The following is a 23,668-nucleotide window of genomic DNA, read 5'->3' on the forward strand; positions in this document are numbered from 1 at the left end:
AACAGCAAGTTTCCATCTCACCATTAAGTCAACTGACTGCTTCTAGTCTTTTCACAAAACATAATTTTCCATCAGTCATTCGTTTCTACTGGGTATCTATAACTTATGTGAGGGGAAAATATCTGTTGAAAATGGCTAAATAGAGATGTAAAATAACAAAGTGTCATCTAATGCATATAGCAATAGTAGTCATTTTCTGAATGCTTTTCAAAGAGGAGCTACCAGTGGCTTGAATTTATCCTAAGCAGTTTTCTTTTCTACCAGTATTGTTACAGCTGTTTTTGTTTCCTCTCATCAAAGTAGAGTGACTGATAGTTATCTTCAAGTTGCAGTTCACTGTTAAATATAGGATTACTTAAGTGCAAGATGCATGCCAGTAGTAGAATGAAAACCATTTGCAGGGATGTCTTGAATTTGACCAGAGGCATCTTATGTTGAGGGAGTGCATGTGAAAGCTGAGAAACCCCTCACTGCTGTTATAGAAATACAGGATAACAGAAAATAGAAGACTTCCCATGTAGGGAAAAATAGCATCCAGACTGGAAACTGTAGAAGCCAAAGCAAGTGTGAGGTTGTCTGTAGCTGAATAAAGTTATAAAACAACTGTAATGGTAGCACATGTAAACCAGAAATTTTTGTCTTGCTGTCACATGGTAAAAAATATTCCTTTTTAACATGCCAGCAAATCATGTTTCCTTGTCATGCACACCTAAACATAAAATATCATTGATACTTAATTTTTTTTGTTGTATTTTTCTCCTTCAGATGCAGTTAAAAAAAAAAAAAAAAAAAAAGAAAAGGAAAAAAAAAAGTGCATTTTGTGCTTGTATTGGAAACCACTGCTGCAAAAATCCATTTTGTTGTTGAAGAACACCATCAGAATTTCTGTAGCACAGAGGTAGTGACAGGGGCTTGCCCCTTTGTTCACTGCTAGGTGTTCTCAGTTTTGTTCAAAGTGCATTTCTGTCTTTCAAGATAAGAGCTCCTATTTTTTTTCCTTTTCTCTCTCTTTTTTTTTTTTTTTTCAATTCGTGGGATCCAAAACTAAACTGAGGCCAAATTGCTAAGCCTAAAAGCAGGATGCAGCTTGTCTTTCGTGTATAGACATCTCTTTAGTTATTTCTGCATAATAAAGTGATGAAATTATAAATAGATGCTGGTTATTAATTTGTTTCAGAGCTTGCTCTTGTATTATGCTCTTTGCTGTGTTGCATGGGTGCAGCGGGGAGGGTGCTTGGCTGTTTTTGCTTGAGCCACTGAGCCATCACTAACGTGTTTCATCCAACAGCTCCCCTGAAGAAGAGCTGAGGGTCTTAAGTTACTGCAATAACAAAGATTTGCACTGCAGCTGCAAATCCTCCATTACCTCCTTCAGAATCTCTCTCTGGCAGTAAATCTTGTCACAGACTTGAGCAACAGCTTTTATTGTTTCTGCCATTGGTGATGTCTCTCAGAGCTGGGATCTAAAGATGCAGAATGCTTGCGCAACGTAGTAATTTTTATATGTTCTTGTCTTTTTTTGGGGCTGTCCTTAGCGTTATCTTTATCAGAAGATTGTACCTCATATGACAGTCTACTTATGAAATGCATTTACATATTTATATTATTCCAAGATTTTGAATTTCCTTTTAATTGAAGGATATATGATCAAAAAGGTTTACCACTTGCAAATTTGACTGTGGTTTTTTAATTTATTTTTGTCATGGCTTAGTGGATGGGTTAGACACTAATTTTGGCAAAGCCTGTTTGCATTCTCTTTTTAAAGCTAATTTATCTTTCAAACAAGTTTTAAAGGACAGGCAACATTTTCTAGTCTAAGTTACTGTGTTTCCCGTTGTCTTCAGAAACTACAGCTTCCAAGCTGGTTCATTGAGAAACCAGCACATTGGAAAAGCAGTGACATTTACATGTGTATTTCTTCCAGCCCTTCAGACTTGAAACAGGTCCCTGAGAAATGAACATCAGTGGCAGCACAGTAAGGGTATTCATGTAAGGAAGCTAATGAAAAAAAATTCTTTGTTCTTCTAGACAACGCTGTAGGTGATTAGGAGAACTGTCAGTTTGGTGACAGTTTAAAATAAGATTTTGTATTGCTTCATATGAATTTTTTAAAATGATTGTAAGAACCAAATGTAATGATAAAGGTTAGGAGTTAATCTGCATTAATGGAGCAATGAGTTTAATATGCATTTATGGGTATAATTGCTATATCTTGGATGCATACATTTTTTGGTAATACTGTTCCATTGTAAAAAACAGAAATGCCTTAAAAATCATTGTGATCTACCTCCTTAATTTGGAATGTGTAAGTAAGCTATTTTCAGTCCAATCTGCATTCTTTAATTTTGAGAGCTGCTAAAAACTTAATGCCTCCTATTTTATTTTGTTGACCCATGAGATCAGAGATCAGTGTTGGTGGTATGACTGTAGAGGTTGAAACTTCCCCCCAAAGTTCAGTTGCGTTTTGTTGTTGTGTGACAGAGGGCAGTAGAGGGTCAGCCTTACACAGTAGTGTCTGACTTGGAAGTGCTTTTGAAACAAAGGTGTATCATTGAGTTTCTCCATGTGGAAAAATAGCACACACTGACATTCACTGATACTTGCTGCATGTTTGTGGAGGTGAACCAGTGGATGTATGTAAGCACAGTGAGGCAATGGATGCTGCATTTCAGCAATAATGGCATCATAGAAGCTGTGAAGGAATGGGTCACCTCTGCTAATGTTGATTGTTATGAGCATGGCATGCATGCTGTTGTTCATGGCTGCTGGAGATACATGGCTAAAAGTGGTGACTACATTGAAAAGTAGTATTTTGTAGCTGAAAATTTTCGTAATCAAATAGTGTTATAATGCTCTGTTGTATTGTATCTATTGTAGTTTTCAACTAGATAATCAGGAGATCTTTTTGAGCGAATGATGCTACTTTTTCTCCACCTTCAGATTAGTTTCTCTTTCTTCAAGGGAAAAAAAAAACAACAAAAAAACCAGGAGAAATATTGAAGGAAAAAATCCCTGTGCAAACTGTATGCATATTTGAAAATGTGAACTACCAGCCAGGGCGGCTTTTTAAAGTATTTTTTTTTTTTCTATTTTTCTAGCATTTGTTTTTGTATTTATGCTAGTGCATATCAAATTTGGGAGATAGTTCTGCATATGGAAAACATTAAGAATTAATCTTTTTAATCCTTTTTTCCTTTGTTAAAAAAGAATATTCAATTATTGTTAGCTTTCTCAGTAGGTGCTCTTTTGCAGTACTGCAGACTGTGAAGTGTTATGAATTTTTCCTGTGCCCTTTTGAAACTCAAAACAGCTTGATTCCACTAATAAACTAACATGTTGTTTTGAAACAGTTCTGAAGTAGCATTGCTTCAAGGGCCTATGGCCCATGTGGACTTTGGTGGGACACGGTATGCATGTAATTAAAAATCTGTGCAAAGCAAACAAGATAGCCTATTCAAAATTACTAATCAAAGCAGTCTGTAATTGCTCACAGTGCAAGGCTGCTTGTGAATTGTAGGTCGCATCATTCTTCACATAGTAGGTGTTTTAATATTGCCATACTACCATAATCACATGTAAGAAAGTTCATTTGTAAACCTGCACATATGTATATTTTTTGATATCATAGCAAGCAGGATGGCACATGCATATAAACAGAATTTTTTTACTTATTAAAAACAGTCTGAAATTGTAATAACAAATTAACCAGAAAGTATATTACTGAAACACACAGTCTGTCTGTCTGGTAGATATCATATGTTTGTGTAGAGAATTTTGTCTACTGGTAGCCAATTTAATATGAATATTCTGAAAAAAGAAAAAAAAAATCCTTTGCAAAAGGAATTGTTGCAGTTGTCATGGTTACCTGGTTAGATGTGCTCTGGACTTCTCAAGTTCACCTGTGATGTGACAGGCATGACTTACACCTTTCTGAATTGAAAAAGCACAGCAGCAAAACCACACTGGAATTTCTTCTTTTAATCCAGTCTTCAACAACAGGACATGATAGATCTAAGTTTAAACCCTTTCCTTGATGTCTGTGACAGAACACACTGAGTGATATATAAAATAACTTTTTTTGAAACAAAAGAGTAAGTAAGCTAGCAACAGAGAATTCGTTTCTTTGCAACCAGTGCCCTTGCTACTAGGTTTGAGGTGCTTGCGATGCTCTTTATCTGCATCATCATTTTGCCTTTCTTGCTTTGTCGTGCTTACAAACAATTCTAATTTTACTCCTTAGCAAGTAATGACTCATAAGTACACAGGCAGAACACAATCATGAAACAGAGGCACAAGTGTGTGTGGGCAGAAAATAAATAGGTAGGAAGAGGATAAAGGGAAGGTCCCTACTAGTCTCTCCTATTCATGCTGTTTCAATTCTGGGAGCCAGAAAACAAGAAAAAGTCAAATTTTACATCCTAATACTTGACTTATAAGTTCAGTTTCAAATATGGAATTTGTTAAAGTCTTCCACATTTTTTTCCCCCTATCTGACTTAACTAATTGAAATATATTACATGAATCTAAACATTACAGATACACTTCAATTACATTATCATCAACAGGATTGTCTAAAAGTAATTGTATAGCATAACCTATTGCTTAAGGTTGAGAGCGTTTTCCTGTATGATGTATGTTTAGTCCCTCAGGCAGAGGAATAGATTCTTAGGACCTAAGAGGGCAATCCCTCTTAGGCTGCTCTATAAATAGATCCATATGGTTTTATATACATTCACAGGTGCAGCTACATATATCCATTATTATACTTATATGCTATATGATGTAGTAACATTCCATATATTTATATTATTATAATATATACATGTATTATTATAGTCTGTTATGTTGTATTATGTTGTGTTATGTTCTTGTTGTGTGATGCTGAAAATGAAACAGTACAGAAACATTACTTAAAATAATAGATTGAGTCAAAATGTTGTTCTTAACATAACTGGAATCATATTAATTTCCAGCAAGGGGAAATAAACCATATTTCTCAGTCCAATTAAATTTAGTTTTTTCACTTCCTGATCAAACTCCTTCATATATTATTTTTATAATCCTATTACAAGTTGGACTATACTTTCATATGTAGACAATTTTGTACCTTATACTACTGCTATTGCCTGCCTTTGAAGCTGAAACCAAATAATTGCTAAGAAGCGTATTTGTGATAAGGTAGTTCTAGCTGTGGAAGTCATTTTTTACTAGTAAAAAGCCTGTAGGTTCATCTCATTGTTTTTTCATAGATTAATTTCTATCATATGTCAGACCTTCTTAACCATTCCATAAACTATTCACAGAATTTGCTATGGACTTTTATTTCTACAGCAGCTGCAAAATAATGGTCCAAATAGAATTCTGTTTTTTAATTTATCCCAGGCACTGGATGTTCCTGCAGTCTCTTACATTCAATTATGAGATAGGTTTACCAAAGTAATCAGAAAATGACAATTCTGACATTTTTACTGAGTAGGCAGTTGATGTTTCTTATCCACTCAGTGATTCGTTTGTTTTGGTGTTTAGTGTCTCTCTTAAAATTTTTACCTTATTTTCTCTGTGACATAGCAGATCCTTAATTCATCTTAAGATATTTAAGAAACTGTGAATATTAAAGAAGTATTTTTTCCCACTGCAGCAAAAGACAGATGGTTTTTTATACATTGCCAACAACGAGTGAGGATATGTGTGGGTATTTGGATGCACTTTCAAGGCATTATTTGTTTCTGTTTATTACCTTTGACATTGATTTTGAAATACAACTTTATTTGTGAAGGATTGTGTTTTTTTTTTTTCTCCATTAAAAAAAAGATGGACCAAGCAACTATTCTTTCTTTATGATTTTTCCCCATTTATCTTTCTGTAATATAGCTCATGAGGTGTTCCTTTAGAAAATTTAGGTATTCAAAAGTCAGTGTTGTCTTCACCATCAAATATATGTTTCAGAAATAACAAAAAATGTTTCAGAATAAGTATATTTCTGGTGTGTATTGTTTACCACAGCACAGGGTAATACTGTCACTGATAACCAGAAGGAACAGTTGTCAAAAATGCATAACCATTACAATCATAGGCTTAACCACGTTGAGTTGCTGATTGAGGCCTTTGGCGTCACTTGATTTCTATAAGGATATATAATTTTTTTCATTTGTAGTCCTTCACCTGTAGATCCTTGCTGTTCACTTTGGGTTGATTCAGGGTCTTGTTCTCTCTCAGTGGGAACTGTCATTCTGTTGAATGGCCATACACTATTTATTCTGGTCAAATAAATATTCTACTTTAAGAAAACTGCTTGTTACTAACATGATCTACCTGATCTAAAATTCCAGGAAAAGCAGAAAAGCAGAACATCTGGTTCTGGCCATTTTGAGCTGGAAGGTTAATTTGGAAAAGATGTGAGCAAATAGGAACAATTAAGCTAAATTAATAAACTTAGACTTCCCCCCTTGCAAACTCTTCTAATAAATCTCATTTGTATTGCAAAAACTCCAGGCACCATCTTTTTAATTTGTAAGTCTTGCTCTTTGTACATTAGAGGAGCTGAAAATGCCAGCAACATTGTGAAGTCTCAAATTAGATGAACAGCTTTGATTCTGGTAATTGTTCTTATAATATGCCTTAATGAAATCCTGGAAACACAAAATTTCAAATATAATTTGAACGCTGTTAGGGTGTTAGAAAAGGATTGCTGTAGGGCTATTTTTTCCAGTTTCTACTTTCTTTCTGATTAAAATAACTATTAAAAAGTATTATTGTAGTGGTTATGTTTGCTGACATGATTCTGGTTATGTGTTCAAGCCATGCAAAACGATACGGTGTGAGTATCAAGAAATGTGTTAAATTCTATGTTTGTCGTCTGTGAATGTCTGCTAGACATTATGTAGCAATGATCTGGCAAAAGGTAAATGAACTGTGAGATTCTGAAATGTGTCCAGCTAGCAGTAGCTATGCTATTCTGTTATCTGAGAAGGTACTTCCAGTTGTCATTGCTTCTGTCTGTTTTAAATGTCACATTTCAACTCACATAAAAAATGTGAATCAATTTGCAATAAATATTTCTGTATTCTTTACCTTGGAAGCATCTGTCAGACCTCACTTTAATGTTTAACGTATGCTATTTGACAGTCTATAGCAGCCTTACAGGATCCTAAGTATTATTTCACTTGACAAACATAGTTAACACTTTTCAGGCACGATTATTTTAGTTTGGTATTTTGAGACCTGAATACATGCTTGTTTATCTGTATAGAAAGGTACTTTTGTATTCCTCTTCTGTTCTACAATAAGCTATATTAATTTTCTTCCACTGAACTTTTGACCTATGTTTTTCCATGAATGCTACACACATCTGAGTCTCATACTTGTTTCAACTGATTTGCCTAAGTTTCCTTTCCTCTACTTCCTACCAAGAAATTTATAGGGAGATCAACAATTTTTTCTTTATTACTCCATATAATGTCTTCTATGTTGTGTAGTTTACTAAAAGCTTGATTTATAAGTAATAATTCATGGATTGTCTTTCAAATGATCTTTTCTATATGCAGTTCAAGTGTTAAAACAGGTAAAAATGTGAGCAGATTCTGTTCCTATTCCCTTTGTGTTTTGAATCTGTGTTTTAAATTAGATCATTCTAGCCTGATGGGAACAGAATTACTTCTCTCAGTCTATTTCTAAATAGTGATCAAAACGAAAATCAGAATGGTTTACAGCCATACTGGGTTGCAGCGGTATGCTGGATACATAATAAGGTTGTCTAAAATAGTGGAATTAAACATTTGAAAATTACAGTTATTCCACAAAAAGTGAATAGAGTCAAGCTGTATGTCCTTAGGTGCCATAGAGACTACATTTAGAGGAAGTATATTAATAAATAATTCTTAGAGATCCAAAATGCATTTCCACGCACAGTTACGAAAATCTCTTTCTTATTTTTTATTTTTTAAATCTTTTCAATTTCCTTTTTCCTCTGTTTTAACTACTTTAAAATCCCTGCTTTTGAGGGATTTACAACAGCTGTAATTGTTTGGTGCTTTGTTTGTTTTTGGCAAAGTAAGTGGATTACAAAAGTACGATTGGAATTCCTGTTAATGTGTGTAGCTATGCCTATGTGATTTAGGAAGAGTGCTTCAGTTTTCATAGTGTTTTTCATAGTGTTAAAAATATTTATAGGATTGCTTTCACTGAACTCTCATTGTTTAACAGTTCCTTATTTGTCTACCAATTTATTCAGAAATTAAGAGGTACAGCATTTATCAGTGTTAAAATTTATGCTTCCCACTGTAAAGAAGATAGGGAGATGCGTTTCTGTAATTATGGCAAGTAATATCCATTAAATTAATAAAGGAATGGTTTTATTTAGTGTGGAAGCATGGAAACAAAATTATTTGATGCAAAGATTAATGGAATTTGATGTCATTTCTTATTTTATTATAAACATAAATTGCATGCAGAAATCTACACAGTTTTACTATAGCATAATGAAAAGCTGCTTACTTAACCATCAGGATTCATATGAATCACTTTTTTTTTTTTTGAATGGGCTTGTAGAGAATTAAACCATTTTTCTGAAATAGCTAAGGCTTCTTGATGCTCAAAGGAGACAGGCTGAAGAGGTCAGAAAGTGGTCAGAAAATTGTACTCAATAATATCTTTTTCAGAGAGCAGGCAGTTGTCATCATAGAGTAATCTTCATTTGTTTGTGTTTGCATTGCCTTTTCATTTTAACTTAGGAGGCCAAATGAGATGTCTAGTGTGTGGCAGAGCTTGTAAGGGAAAGTGACTCAAATCACAGTAAATGTGATTACAAGGTTCTTATCAAGGTAAAAGGGTGATATTAAGTAAGAAAACATATAGATACTTGTCAGATCTAATCCCTCTGCATTTTCCTAGCTGTATCTGTAGGAAACATTGCAGTAATGATATATCAGGGTTGATAAAACACCGCTGGTTAATTTTGTAATTTTGCCATACACTCATTTAATGGAAAAACATATTTTATTGATATATACAGAAATAGTGTAATGAATGATGTTCAGAAATTCATTGGTAGAGCATGAGTGTAATTACTGTAATCCCGGTTTATCATCACTTAAGGAAAAAAACATTGATCTGGACTTAGCATGGGTGTTGAAGGAATCTACTTATGATTAGAAAAGCATGACAGAGAATTTACAAGTGAAACCTGTCAAGAAAGGAGGTCTTTTCTCACTCTAATCTCTTGTAGGTTTGTATAGTAAAATAAAAGTTAACTCACAGTTAAACGTTGAATTAGAAATTCATATATAGTCTAGAAAATACTGTTAACTTAGTTTCTCAGTTAGTACTTCTATCTATAAGGTTTGTATTCAAAATGAGGCTATGTTGTGTTCACCATTTTTGGGGGATTAAATATTTTGAAAACCTGTTGAGTTAAAAGGGAAATAATCTATTTTGCTCTTGAGCACTGCTGTTTGACTCTAGGTTAAGAAGGATATATTTTAAATTGAGTGACCTTTAAAACAAAAAGAGAAAACAAAGAAAATGCCATGTTCCTCTCAAAACACATCCCATCAATATGTATTCCCATTAGCAAACTGCAGCGGAGTAAACCTCTGCTATATGACAATTCCATGTTAACTAACCTCTTTTTCTGTAGTTAAATTTTTTTACAGTATCTAAAATCCAAGATATTTTCTATAATCCAGTTCATTCAACGTATTTTTTGTCCTGAATGAAAATGAATACTGCTTGAAGTGTTAGATGCCTTCAATGTGGAACAATTTATAAGAGGAACTACTTGCTCATGTGACACAATACTGGCATAAAAATGGTGTAGCTTTATCTTCAGAAAGCTTATTTTGAATGTGTGGTCTTGGCATTAATAGAATATGATTTGGAATTTCATAACAAAGAACATTTAAGAACTCTAGGTGAATTTCACCACAGCATACTATATCTAGAAATCACAACTGCTGCAGAACTTAAAAAAAAATTCTAACAGACTTAGCTGCTAAGGCTTGGAACTGAGAGGTTTTCTAAACCCTTACTATTAAGTTGTGTCATATTTGTGAGCGCTCTTCTGAGACTGGAGATTACTAATAATAAAGAGTGGGCTCCTGTTCTGTGCCATTTTTCCCCCTGCAGCTGTTCTGATCTGCCTCTCACAGAGCATTGTGTCATACTGATGTACTCATATTTCATTCAATAATTTGTGTTTGAATAAAACAATAGGAAAAATGCATTAATTTTGTAGTAGTCATGCACTGCTTTAGTTATGAAAGTTTTCAGAAATTACAATAACCTACTGGTTTCATGTATGGTATTTCTGCTACACTGAGAGAAGATTTGCTTTTCCCTTCTGTTCTTTCTCTCATCTCATTCCTACTGAAATGGTTTAGATTGTTTCTTATGCATTCTTAGGGAGTAGTGATGATTATCCTAACCCTCCAAGTGTGCACCCAAGGAAGATGAGGGACCCTGCTTTCCATAATCATCCTTAGCAGCTATATATGCCGGCATAATAGGAATGAGTAGTGATGTTTTTGGTCATTATCTGAGTCTTTATAGGTGCATCCTCAGAGGCAGAGTTACAGTACATTAACTTTGGACTTTCCAGTAATTATTTGCCTAAGTAGACAAAGATTTAAAAAAATTGTTAATAGAAATAAAGCCAAATCTGGGAAGGAAAGAAGAATCAATAGGGCTTCTGAAAAAGTCTTAAGAATGTTGGGTCATTTTAAAAGTTGCATAAGGTAAGTCAGTGCAGGGAAGGTTAGCATATAACTTGTTTGCATGAATTGGATCGAGAAATTGACTGATATGTATATGCAGTGTATGGGATTGGCATTGCATCTTTTTGGGACTGTAATCCAAGTTTTGCACATGTTAGCATAGTGCCAAGAATTAGAGTTTTATATGAACTAATTGTGAATTAGGAGTATGCTAAGGCATTTGGTGGAATATGAGAGTATGGTAATTGTCTAGGGAGTTAGCTGCTTCTGGCAAATACATAGGTTGCTCTGAAAGTAATGCTTTCTCTTTACTTCCATGGAAACTACAACAACTACAAAGAGTTCAGCAACACTGTTCGATTGAGCTAAGTTTTAGTTACAAAACACTGTCCTTCAACTTAGCTACCACCATTAGCCATGCATCTTCTGTGATGAACAAGGGCCTGCCTGCCACACTCATATAAGTCTGCATCAGTAGAGGTAACCCACTGTTGCTGACACCAGCGCTGAAATGCACCACCCACTGCCTCTATTGCCGTACTACCTACTGCCTCTGAAGCTGTGGGCTCAGATAATAGAATAGAAGACATTATTTTCATAGCAGCCCTCGTATTTGCTTTATTGATGAAGTCTGAATGAGCTAAGCAATCTTTCCTAGATCTTTTCCTCCTTTAACATTGTAAGTTTTTCCCAATGCTTTTAATGTGTCCTAATGCCCACCACTTGTTATCTTTTCCATTCGGAACATGCAGATTACTTTTTGATGCAATTTTTTGTGAACAAGAATATTATAATCCTTGTCTTTCCTTAGAAATCTTTCTGAAAAATATATATATTTAGCATTACTTATTTTATGAATTTTAAAATCATACTGACTACTAGGATTTTTTGTGCTTTCATAAGTCTTTTTGTAGGTGCACAATAATTACCTGCTTTTTGAACACTTTTTTTTTTTTTTTAATAGTTTTTTTCCTCTCAAATTGTTCTTTTATTTCTCCTTCTATGCAAATGCATACTTTTCCCACTCTTAGACTAGATTATCCTGTCCTCTCTTTAGCCTCAGCCGCTTTCTTTGCCAAGTCTTTGAACTATGGTAATTATAATAATCAAATAACATTCTTAAAGCAAATATAATTTATCTTCACATTAGAGATTAAACAGTGCTTTAAAAGCATCTTAGCATTCTAAGCAACCAAAACACTTCACCATATCATTCTTCAATTATATCAAATTTATTCTAATTAGTGAAAGGTTCCAGTTCATCTTGCTTGGTATTCAAATTGCTAGAGCCATTACATAGTAATCTTCCCATAAATTCCCCCAAAGTTTCTGTTCATGATGGTGGTCTAATTTTGAGTTTTGTCTAAGTAGTAGAAAATTTTAATCTTCTGGACTAAAAATAATAGATTCAGAGAGCAAATAATGGAAGGTTAATGTAAGTGTTTTGAGAAAGGCACAGGATATAGATGTCTGATCTGCAGGGTACTCCCAAACATACAGCCTCTTCTACTTGAAAACTACTCGTGTTCCCAAAATCTGCTCAGTTTATTTTCAGTGGCTCATACGTGATAGACTCTTTATGCAGTAGATTGCTTCGTCCCCTAAGTGGCCACTTCATCCTACTTCTTGAGTGAATGTTCAGTGGTATGTGATGCAAACCTGGGGCTCTTTTCAGCATATGGCCATAAGCTTCTAATAAGGAGAGGGTCCAGGAGAGGGCCGCAAAGATTATTAGAGGGCTGGAGCACCTCCTCTACGAAGACAGGCTGAGGGAGCTGGGCTTGTTCAGCCTGGAGAAGAGAAAGCTGCAGGGTGGCCTCATTGCAGCCTTCCAGTACTTAAAGGGAGCCTATAAACAGTAGGGGAGTCGACTCTTTGAAAGGCTGGAGAATAGTACAACAAGGGGGTTTTAAGTTGAAGAAAGGAATACTTGTGTTGGATGCCAGGGAGTAGTTTCTTACTCTGAGTGGTGAAATGCTGGAACAGGCTGCCCAGAGAGGTTGTGGATGCGCTGTCCTTGGAGGTACTCAGGGCCAGGCTGGATGGGGCCCTGGGCTGCCTGGTTCCCTGCCTGTGGCAGGGTAGTTGGACCTTGATGATCTTTGTGGTCCCTTCCAACCGAAGCCATTCTGTGTTTCTATGATTCTATGAAAGCAGGGTCAGAAAAGGTTATTGACATTGTGGTCACAGTTTGTAAGGTTTATGATGATACTTCAAATTTGTTCTTCTAAGATACATCTCCCAACTAAATGACAAATATTAATACAGTGCATTTTGTATTCTTTCACTAATCCAGTGTATTTTATTACTCTTCAGTATTTAGAATTGTCTTAAACTTTGTGCACTTCCTGTTCACATATGTCACATTGCCTGCAAAGCAGAAAAAAAAAACCTGAGAGAATCTAATGCCAAATATATTACTTGCATTATGATCTGTTTTAGAACTCTGAATAATGTCTATACTTGTATCACAAGTGGTTGGTATTTGGATGATGTACTAGCATATTTATCGTAGAACAATAGAATATTGCAAGTTGGAAGGGACCTATAAGGCCACAGAGTCCAACTCCTGACTCCACACAGAACCACCCAAAATTCAACCTGTACATCTGAGAGATTTGTCTAGAAGCTCCCTGAACTCTGACTGTGTGGGGCTGTGCCTACTGTCCTGGGCAGCCTGTTTGATGCCCACAGCCCTCTGGTGAAGAACATTTTCCTATCACCTAGCTTGACTGTCCCCTGATGCAGCTCCCTGCCATTCAGTATCCTCTGAGGATACTCGCCATGCCACAGTTTCCTCAGGAAATGCTATGCCATTTGTAGCTGACTGTAAATTTATGTAGATAGATCCATGCAAATTGCATATACAGTATTTTAGAATTCTGTAGATTCTAAAATAGAATCCTGTAAGAATAAAATGAATGTCTGAGGAATATTAAAATATACAAGAAATGCATTAAATGAACGTTCATTGCTAAGGTTACTCAAATGTGTTTATTTGCATAAAATAACATTTTAGATCAGATTGTCTTGCCATGTAATGCAAAAGCATTTTTAAAAGCTATAAAGGTTGTTTACTTTTACTGAAAAAGTATAGCCTTCAGGTGAAAAAACATAAGTTAAAGAATAAAAGTGTCAACTTTAAATTAATAACTGCCTTGCAAGGAGAAAATACAGATACGTTGCTTTTCCAAGGATGAGTTATTCCTCACATAGTAAAAATGGTTATTAGTATCTGCCTTTTTGCATCATTTTGAGGTTCTAGCATAATAGAATTGCAACATTCTCATAATGTGTTAGTGTTGGCTTTCTCCATAAATTAAGTTCACAGTTTCTTCACATGGAAAACAAATCTGGGGAAAAATGTCTAGAGTCAGTTAAAATAACATTTAATTTATAAGTTGTTTTCAACAGAGTGACGTGTCTACTGAAAAAGAAAGACTGCACTTCTCAGCTGGGGCAATCAGGTTTATCTAGAGACACCATTAAAAGAAACATGCAAAATGTTATTGTAAAACATATGGTTTTTTGTCTGTCTTTGGACATATTTTAGCTGGTTGGAATAAATGTGAGCTTTTTTAAAAAAATAAGTTGGAATAAACACATTAAATTTATGTTATAAGCACTAGCTATGAATATATAATGGTAGAAAAACTAAAGTTGTCAGGAAAAGACTGCAGGAAAAATATTAGGTCTTTTTTGTGTAAGTCTTAGAATGCTAAGGCTAGTCAAATTTGAAAAACGAACAACATAAATCTTCATCTCATCTGTTTGAAATAATTTATTTTATAAAATCTTTATTCTTCATCTAATAAATCAAACCCAAATGATTCTACACTTTGGCCCTGAGAAGGGACTTGAAAAGCATTCAAAATATCAACGCCAGTTTAGAGATGAAGTTGTGTAATGAGTATGCATGTGTTTGTGTTTGCGGTAATATTCCTTGTTTTGGGTTGTAAAAGTTGTAAGTACATCACATTCTGAATTGAGACGTTTCATGTGATGGAAAAGACATATCTTGCAATATTTCTTAATTAGAATAAAAATTTTCTGAGGTAGACAGAACTGCCTGTTTCTACTGCTTGTTTTTGAACATGTGGAAAACAAGAAGCAAGGATAGATGTAATCTTGGTCTGTTATTCCTATTTGACAGTTCTGGTGCTTGTAAAAACATTTAAAAGTTTATACGTGAAAAAGGTATGCATGTAAATGACACAGACTGAACACAAAACAAAAGCAACACTTACAGCCAACATGATATTGTTAAATAAATAAATAAATAAATAAAAATTGGATGGATGACTGTGGAATAGGGATCTTTTTAAGAACTCTACATTTTTACCATTCTACCTGCTATTACATCTAAGGTATCTATTTAAGCATCTCATTTTCCAAAGGGTAACATCAATGTGTGTGGGGAGAGCTGGCTAGGGGCAGCTACTGAAGGCCTACTGTAGTGCAACTAGATAACCTCATGGCAATAAATGCTGTTTTCCAAAACTTCTGGTTAACATAAAATCCCAAAATATTTGACCTAATTTCGTCTATCTCAAGGTTGGTACCGGACTAAGGAAAGAAAGAAAAGAAAAAAATCAATAGTCCCCAAGCCCAAAACCGTCTGCTATATACATTAGCAAAGGATTTGTAGCAGGCTTATTTTCAGTCATGCAAATTCTTTGAATTTGAAACAGAAACAGTATTCTGCAACTTAGGGAACATTCAAGAGCAATTGTTGTGAGTTTAATCTGCTTATATGAACTTTTTCAAAGAGCTGTTGCTTTTGTGGATTTGACAACAAGTGATTTCTGAGTATATTTGAGTTTAAGAACTAGATAATGTCTTGTAAATTTCCTTGAAAAGAGAAGAAATTCACAGTTAAATTAGGCTGTAATAACTTCACGACATTCACGAGTATACTTGAAATAAGTAGGCTTTCTGTTAGCTCATCCAAACATATTATATGGATAAAGACCTGAGAAGAGACTCATCTTTTAAGTTACTCTTTGGTATCAGGTTTAAAGCTTACAGAGAGCAAAACTGAAGGCTTTATTTTTTGACAATGCAAGTGAGTGATAAAAGCAACCTTTCAGACGTACTTTTACTGAGTAAAATTTGACAGAACTTTACACAAATTTAGTGAGTAATGCTAAACAATACTTGTATGAATACAATTTCAGTAAACAGTTTGTATCAAAAGGTCCTCCTTAAACAGAGAAGTTCTGGTTGGTTTGTTTGTTTGTTTGTTTTTGTCCCAGATGTTAAGAAAACTGTTTAAATGAAACATTTCATTTGGAGAAGTAGTTAAAAATCTGAACACTATTTTAAAGTATGCACAATGTATTATCTCCCACGGTAGTGACTTCACAGAAAGGTCATTCTTGGGCTGAGATGTGATGGTTCTTTAAGGTCTCTGGAAAAAAAGCCCAAAAATCCAGGAATAAACAAAACTTAAAACAAACAAACAAAAAAACCCAACACAATTTTTTCAATCTGATTAAAAGGGAAATGGATTTGAAAATTCAAATGCAAATAGAAATTTTTTACTTTCTTGCAAAAATAGCTCAGAATACTGGACTTCAAAACTGTAAAGAAAGCTACTAGACCTAAAAGCTGTGCTTTTATTGTCAGAGTTGGGAATTAGAGTAGCCGCATGCAACTTGCATGAACACAACTAATAAATTTATACATAAAAACATGTAGCGTGTATAATATAAAAAGAAAGAAGTCAAATAGATTTTAATGTCTGCATTATGACAATTCTGAAGTACAGAAAAATGATTTAGGAAAGTTAAGACTGCAAAGGAAAAGTGTTCTGTGGCTTCATAAATGATCTCTAGACTTCACAGAGGAGTGTTGCAAAAATCCAGGTGTGGAACAAAGGCTCAGAGCTTTCTTGTTTGAGCTAACAGTCACTCAGTGTCATAAGGTTTGGTGCATTTCAGCTTCTGTATATATTGTGAGAATTTCCACTGTTCCTTTTTGGACTAGCTAATACAAAGTACTGAAGGGAATCAAATCCTCTGGTTTTCTGTGTTACTCTGTTTACTCTGTGACTAAATGTGGGATTATAGAGTTTATAGCATAGTTTTGTTTGTTTGTTTGTTTGTTTTAAGTTTTGTTTATTGGCCACAGTCTTAAAAGTCATTATTAACAGAATTTAGAATAAGATATCTAATAAGATATTATTGATACTCTATTGTTTTGATGAATATATTCAGCGTCTTTTTGCTTTCTCAATCTCTTGAGTGCAATCAAAATATTTAGAGCAGAGGACAAGCTGATAGGAAAATAAATTACAGTATAAATCAATGTAGGAACATGTTTGAACATGTATATGAGGATGGATTCCATGTAACTGAAAATTCTGATCAGTTAAACAAATGACACAGTTTTTGAATCTATTGTGAATTACCTTTTACTTAATTAAATCAGTTAGATTTTTAAAATGTTTTCTTTTCTGAAGGAGAACAGTTGTGATATTTAAAATTGTGAAACAACATAATATTAAAGTGAACTCATTTGCCAAAGTGCTATTTCCTTTCAATTTGTGTACATATTGATTTTGCTACTCTTTTGAACCCAGGCAAGACAGGATTAGATAGGGCAGTTGACTGACAGCAATTAAATCAATCTGTGATTTTCTTTGTTTCCAAATGAACAATGACTGGCAGTTCTTAAAAAAAAACAACAAAATTTCTCATTGATTTGAATGCTGCTGGGACCGATCACCTCGTGAGATGATTTATGGAATGTTTTATTCTTTTGTACATAGGAGGAAGTTCTTCAAATTGCCAAGTGTGGTTTTCCTTAAATATTAACAGCATACCTGGAGAACCTGAAAGGGTGATAGATGTGAAATGGAGAGCTCTGGTAAGATTACTCTAAATGTTTAATTTTGTTTTTCAATTGCATTAGGAGAAAACATAATCTTACTATTGTTCTGCTATCACAGAAGACTTACTGGTTTTATTAGGTGACCAGCTGATATAAATGCACTGATATGAACTTAAACGGATGCTTGAAAAAAGGTGGTTACTTTACCCCATTTAAATAATTATATTCTTCTGCTGTAATCTGTATTTAGTTTTGGATAGTAGATGAATTTGAAATCCATAAATATTTCAAGCTGTTTACATATTGACCACAGTAGGATAAGTCTCTTTTGGTACCCTACTTCCTTACACATGCAAAATTCATTAATTGTTGGAATGTACTTAATCATATCTGTATTATTAGATAAACATATACCTTCACTCTCAATAAAGTAATTAAATTATATTAGGATTTTTAGGAAAATGACTGCATAATATTAGAGAAATCATATATTTTAAAGCACTTAATTGTGTAAAGACAAAATATTTCTTGGTTTTCAGAGCTGTTATTTTAAGTATATTCTTTAATTGCTTGTTTATTACCTAGTAGCCCTGAATTCTGTATGAATTGTAGACAGAGAAGAAACACTGACTAGGAGTGATGCAAGTTCTAAGGGACTGACTGCCTGATTGCCTCTTCCAGTGATAGATGCTGTGGAGGGAAAAGAGTTTGCTCAGTTGATTTTGTGTGCCAGGGTGGAGAAAACACACAAAAGAAAGTAAACACAAAAGCTAGAATAAAATAGTTTGCAATTTGAGACTTTGAAAAGAATGATGTAGATTTTTATCCTGCAGCACCATGCTTTGCCTTATATCATTTGCTGTTCTGAATGTACTGTAAGAAAAGAGTAAAGGAAAAGCTAGATTCAAATTATATAATTTACTATATTTTATAATATCTTGTCCAGGGGCATTTTAACCGTGCCTCATAATTTTGACTGTAATTCAGTATGAAAATCTGCAAAAGGCACTTATAGCGAAATCCAAAATATTTTTACAGTGTATGAGGCGATGAAATTATTGACTTGAGTAAGGAGAATTTCTTCCTAGTGAAAATAAAGACAACAGAGAAGTAGCTATACCCCTTCTTCAGATCTCTGTGGGAAATCTTGTGGGGAAAAAAAAATAACAACACATTGCTGAATTTTGTAGATGACAGAAAGGTTTTGGATTTATAGTGGACATGGTTACTGTTACAGAGTGGTCTGAATTGAGTAGTTGTATGCCACGCAGTTTGTTTTGGAATGGGAGTGCTTTCTGTCTTTAAGGAGACTAGGATTATTGAAATTAATTAGTTAATGTAAAGAACTAATACAGTCTACGGCTACTAAAAAGTGGTCAAATACAAGCAGATAGCAAATAATTTTTGTGCTACTGTTACTGAAATATAATTTGACGGCTTCTCATGTGTTAAGAACTGTGCTGAAGGAAATCAAAGGAAATGCATTAGAAGCATAGAAAACGATCAGGGGTATGTACATATAGTGTTGTAACTCTGTAGCTGTTGAGTTTTCTGTTCAGTCTTTCCATTGCATGAGTAACAGTTTTTTGCCTTGATTTTGAAGGGCTCACTGAGCGTTGTAAATGAACCATCCATTTTATTTTTAGGTATGTTTTTATTTTAATTTGATGCCCCCTGGTTATAGAAATACAGCAGCCAGTGAACAGTTAAACCCTAACCACTTTCTTCATGCTACTCATGTTTTTGTAGACTTCTGTAATATTCATTCTAACTTACCTCTCTTCCAAGATGAAGATTACGATAAGTTATTTTTATTTATATTTTTCAGTTGAAACTTGTAGCATTTCTCCAAAAGTGCTAAGAAAATTAAACAGATAAAATCAGTAGAGAAAGATATAAGGCCATTTGGATTTTAGCAGGTCCTCTATCTGCATTAGTCAAAGTGGTGATGAGATAATTAAGTGGCATCTTAAGAAATGTAACTTCTTAAAAAAAATTGTGTGCAAGATAGAAAAAGTCACAAAAGTTTTCCATGAATGAAATTTAAAAGATCAGATGAAAAGCAACAAGAGTTGTTAAATTGTTGAAATGATTCATAGCACAGCATCCTCTTGTATCAAAAGTCAATCTGTGACAAACTTGCTTTGTGGCTATGCCTGGCCATACAAAACCACTGGCAAAATGACTGAAATGATCTCTTAGAAATGCTGCTAGACAGATCTCATTATTTGTTTCAGGAGTCAAGTGAGCTGTCTTACTCATAACCTGCAATTGCTACTGGGAATTGTTACAGCATATATGGAATTGTGATGCTGTGATTTCAAAACACATAAAAAAGAGATTTTGCTCTTCTTCTTCATCTATTAAAAAAAGAATATTTTGCCAAGTGGGAGAATAGGTTCTCTTCTGGAGAAAGCAGAATCCCTCTGGAATTTGGTTCCAGTTCATCTTTTTCTGTTCAGTGTGTGCAGAGCAAACATCCATTAAGTTGGAACTAGTGCTGATATACACTCCTGTGAATATAAGAATCACTGTAAATATTTTCCAGCATGAAAATGTGAATTCTAGCAACCAAGACCTACATGTAGCCTCTAGTGAAAGGGCTGGCAGAGTGAAATAATCTGGTGTGAGAAGGCTTTAGTTTTCATAGTTACAGCCTGTTCCCATTCCTATCTTTATTACCACTGTTAAAGGTGTGCAGTGAGACTGAACAGTGAGTGGCATCCTGAACACACAGGAAGGTCTGGTTTAGCTAAGTTTCATTTTGTGAAAGATGCTTTAGCTTTTCTATGTGTAGTATTTGTCTGTTTTGGGTTCAAATGACTTTGGCTGTGCATTTTAAATAATTAGGAATTCATTTTGCATTTTCTTTTCTTCTTCTTCTTCTTCTTCTTCTTCTTTTTTTTTTTTTTTTTTTTTTTTTTTAAATATGTTGTATTTTTGTAAAAGTCTGCAGATAACTCTAAAATACTGAGGAATGATACTAGTTCTCTAATCAAGGATGTAACTATTTTGTTACGCTCTGACTAAAAAGATGGATTAATCAAAATTCCTGACTTCAGCCTCATAAGCAGTTAAACACCACCGCTTCTTGGCTTCTTGCTCAGTTCCTTGTTCTGGAAAGAGAGAAGGGCAAAAGTTAGAAAACTAGGGCATTTAAACTAGTCCACTCCTGGGGCCTGCTCTTCAAGTTCTTCTCACGCAAGACCAGATTTGATTTTCCTTTCTAATGGATGTATATTTAGCACTTAGAGGTAGCAGCCATAAGCTTTTTTACAGTATTGCTGCAATAAGAGATTGTTCAAAAGATGGATTCATTTTCTCAAGATCATAACTCTTTCCTAGCTCTTCTATTTCTCTCACTCATTCACTTGACGTGAAACTGCAAGAAAGGAAGCAACTGTGCTAGCCTCTAAGTTTGTAGCAATAGAATGCTATTTGAGTGTCTTTTGATTATTCCCACTTACTTTCACTTACATTGCACGGCAATCCTGGAGTGAATGCATTGAATCTCTCTTGGGTGAAATTTTACTGGAAAATGAACGTGTCTAATGTTCTCCAACCACTAGTGGGCGCTCTGTTCATTGGAGTGAAATAAGACTACTTTCAAGTAAAACAATAATAGCGCTGCTTGTACTGGTCTACATGACTACTCTTTTTGTGCCTCACTGCCTGCTAAGATAGGTAAAGTTTTGCACCCAGTCTTTTGTAAATTTTCCAGCCAAAACAGATGCCATCATGTTTTTTTTTATGAGTTTAAATATCCTGGGAAATGTATTATGTCAGCAAATAGGTATAATGTGTAGAGTGTGTTAAAATACAACCAGATATAAAGCAGATGCGATGTAAAATTTAAATTACACTGCATTTTCATTTCTTAATTTTCCATTTATTTAAAGTAAAAAGTACAAATTAAGAATGCATTTTGTAATTTTTGTGACTTCTCATACATTTTTAATTGACATTTTTCTTCAGATATTCACTTAAGACTAAAAGCCTATAAATTTTAGATGACTTGACTTATTGAAAAAGGGAAAAAAATAAAAAGGTATTTCCCCTCATTTCTGAATCGTGTAACAGAAAAGGAGTGACTGGTGACTGTGTAACTGTGACAGGATGGAAATTTCTCTGGCATTTATGTAATCATCATCCTTACTAGAAAGGAGGGATCAGTGTCTGTTATTTTCTGAAGGCTGTTCTTCAGGTTGTTTTTTTTTTTTTTTTTTTTTTAATGGAAATGCTTTTTTATTTAAATTCCCACGAAGGTACACAAAAGTCATTGCAACCAAAAAAGTAAAGGAGGAGCTCGAGTCATTATGAGCATTGAGGCTGTGTTAGTACAGTACTAGTTGCAGAGAAGTAACTTGTTAAAGGTCATACTTTTGGTACCCTGTGAAAGTTACTTGTATTGAACAAATTCCAGCTTAAGTTATTTGTGAGAAAATAGCGGAGTACAAATTAGCAGTATGTATTTCATAGAAAGTAGTAGTTGTGTACTTAGTAATGAGGTAAATAGAGTACAGCAAGAAGCTTTCAAATGACAAATTACCATTTGTTCATTCATCTTCCGTAGTCATAATTATTAATTAAAAAGCACTTCCAAGTATTTTAAGTTGTTTGTGCTCTTGCAGTTCCTTTATTCCTACATGTAGAGAAAAGAACCGAGTTCTAATAATTTTCCCAAATGGACATCCAACCCACACGAGACTGTGATACTGTGATACTGTGTGACATCTAGTATCTTCAGCTATTAATAGCATTGCAACAATCAAAAAAATCTTTTTTTGATTACTGAACTTTACATTTATGTTTACTACGGATTTCCTTATTGGCAATGGTAGTAAAGAGGTTGAATTTGTGTGATAAATTCAGTTTCGTGGTCTCTTTGAAAAAAAATTGAGTTTAATGCTGAACCATTCAGTTTAACAGATTGCTTTACAAATGGGACCTAATGGATTTATTCAGACTGTGTGTAGAGATCAACAAGTAATCAGAAACTTAAGCTTTTATGTAAAAATTGTATGTAAAATGGCTCACACTTGCTGCTTCAACCCCACATACTCTTCAGCAGCTGTCTGATCCATGTAGTAAAGTCTAAGTGTATGTTGCTGAAGAATAGTATGGGCTTTCTTGAAAGGAAGTATCCAATATATGAGCTCCAAGTAGTATCTGAACAATAGAACAAAGCCTGAGGGGAAGGTCTGTTTTGAACACTGAGTTCTTAGTTTCTTCTACAATAAAACCAAATGCCTGGAAAGGACTGAGCTTGGTTTCTGTGTAAGAGACAATAGCTTGGTCTCTACACTGCCAAGTCACTGAGTATAAGTACTTAGAAGTTGGTACTGTAACTCTGAAACATACACTACCTCATCTCCTCTTCCACTAATGTTCTTACCGAGTTAAAACTTGCCCCAGTGTTGCCAGTTACAGTGGCTCCCAAAATTTTGCTACTCATACACTATTTTTGCTCTTCTCAGTAATAATTTTAAAAGATCTAGTCTTTAAAAGTTCTAGTCTTCGTTTTTAGCAAGATATTTACATGCAGGTATAAGAACAAGCTGCTTCTGCTAACAGTTTGTAATGGTTTTGTAATTTTTTCTATTGTTACTCCACATCATGACGTCATGTGGAGCACAGAGAAGAACTACCTCATGTCCCAAATGACCTCACGATCAGGGAGGGAAATACGTCATGGAAGTGATGCTCGCTCTCTCTCTCACTGCCTGGCAGTGGGTGTGGGTGTGCTTCCAGGCCATGACGCCTTCAATTCAATTTCAAAGTAGGCTTCTTGGTCTTCAGAAACCTCTCTCTCTCTTATTTTACTTTATTAGCCTCAATTTCAATTAGGTTGTATTACAGTGTGTTATTTTGAATTCCAATATCATAGTGAAATAAGTTTTCCTCCTTAGATCATTGCTGCTGCTCTGTTTCTTTCCTTGAGCCCAGCTCCCATCTCCCTGCCCCTTTTTCCTTTTTTCCCTTCCCATTTTTTGGGGGCTGGTGGGCCTGCAGGCCTACTGCTCCCCCATCATGGACATAGGTTCATCTAGATAACTCCATGGCGCAGTTCCAGCTTTTTTCATCTTTAAAGACTCTTCACTTTTGACAGTCTCTAGAAAAGAAAT

General features: G+C 34.6%; 1 protein-coding gene across 1 annotated transcript in view; it reads left to right on the forward strand.

The window, feature by feature from the left end:
• The window catches only part of CFAP47 (cilia and flagella associated protein 47), a 227,488-nt gene that overhangs the window by 129,394 nt on the left and 74,426 nt on the right, over positions 1-23,668 (forward strand). The window contains exon 51 of the mRNA XM_015884388.3: positions 17,482-17,579. Within this exon, the coding sequence (XP_015739874.2) occupies positions 17,482-17,579 (98 nt within the window). The remainder of the gene's footprint in view (positions 1-17,481; positions 17,580-23,668) is intronic.

Source organism: Coturnix japonica, chromosome 1 (genome assembly GCF_054131305.1).
Source record: "Coturnix japonica strain WE chromosome 1, WE-NBRP24, whole genome shotgun sequence".
NCBI classification, from domain to species: domain Eukaryota; kingdom Metazoa; phylum Chordata; class Aves; order Galliformes; family Phasianidae; genus Coturnix; species Coturnix japonica.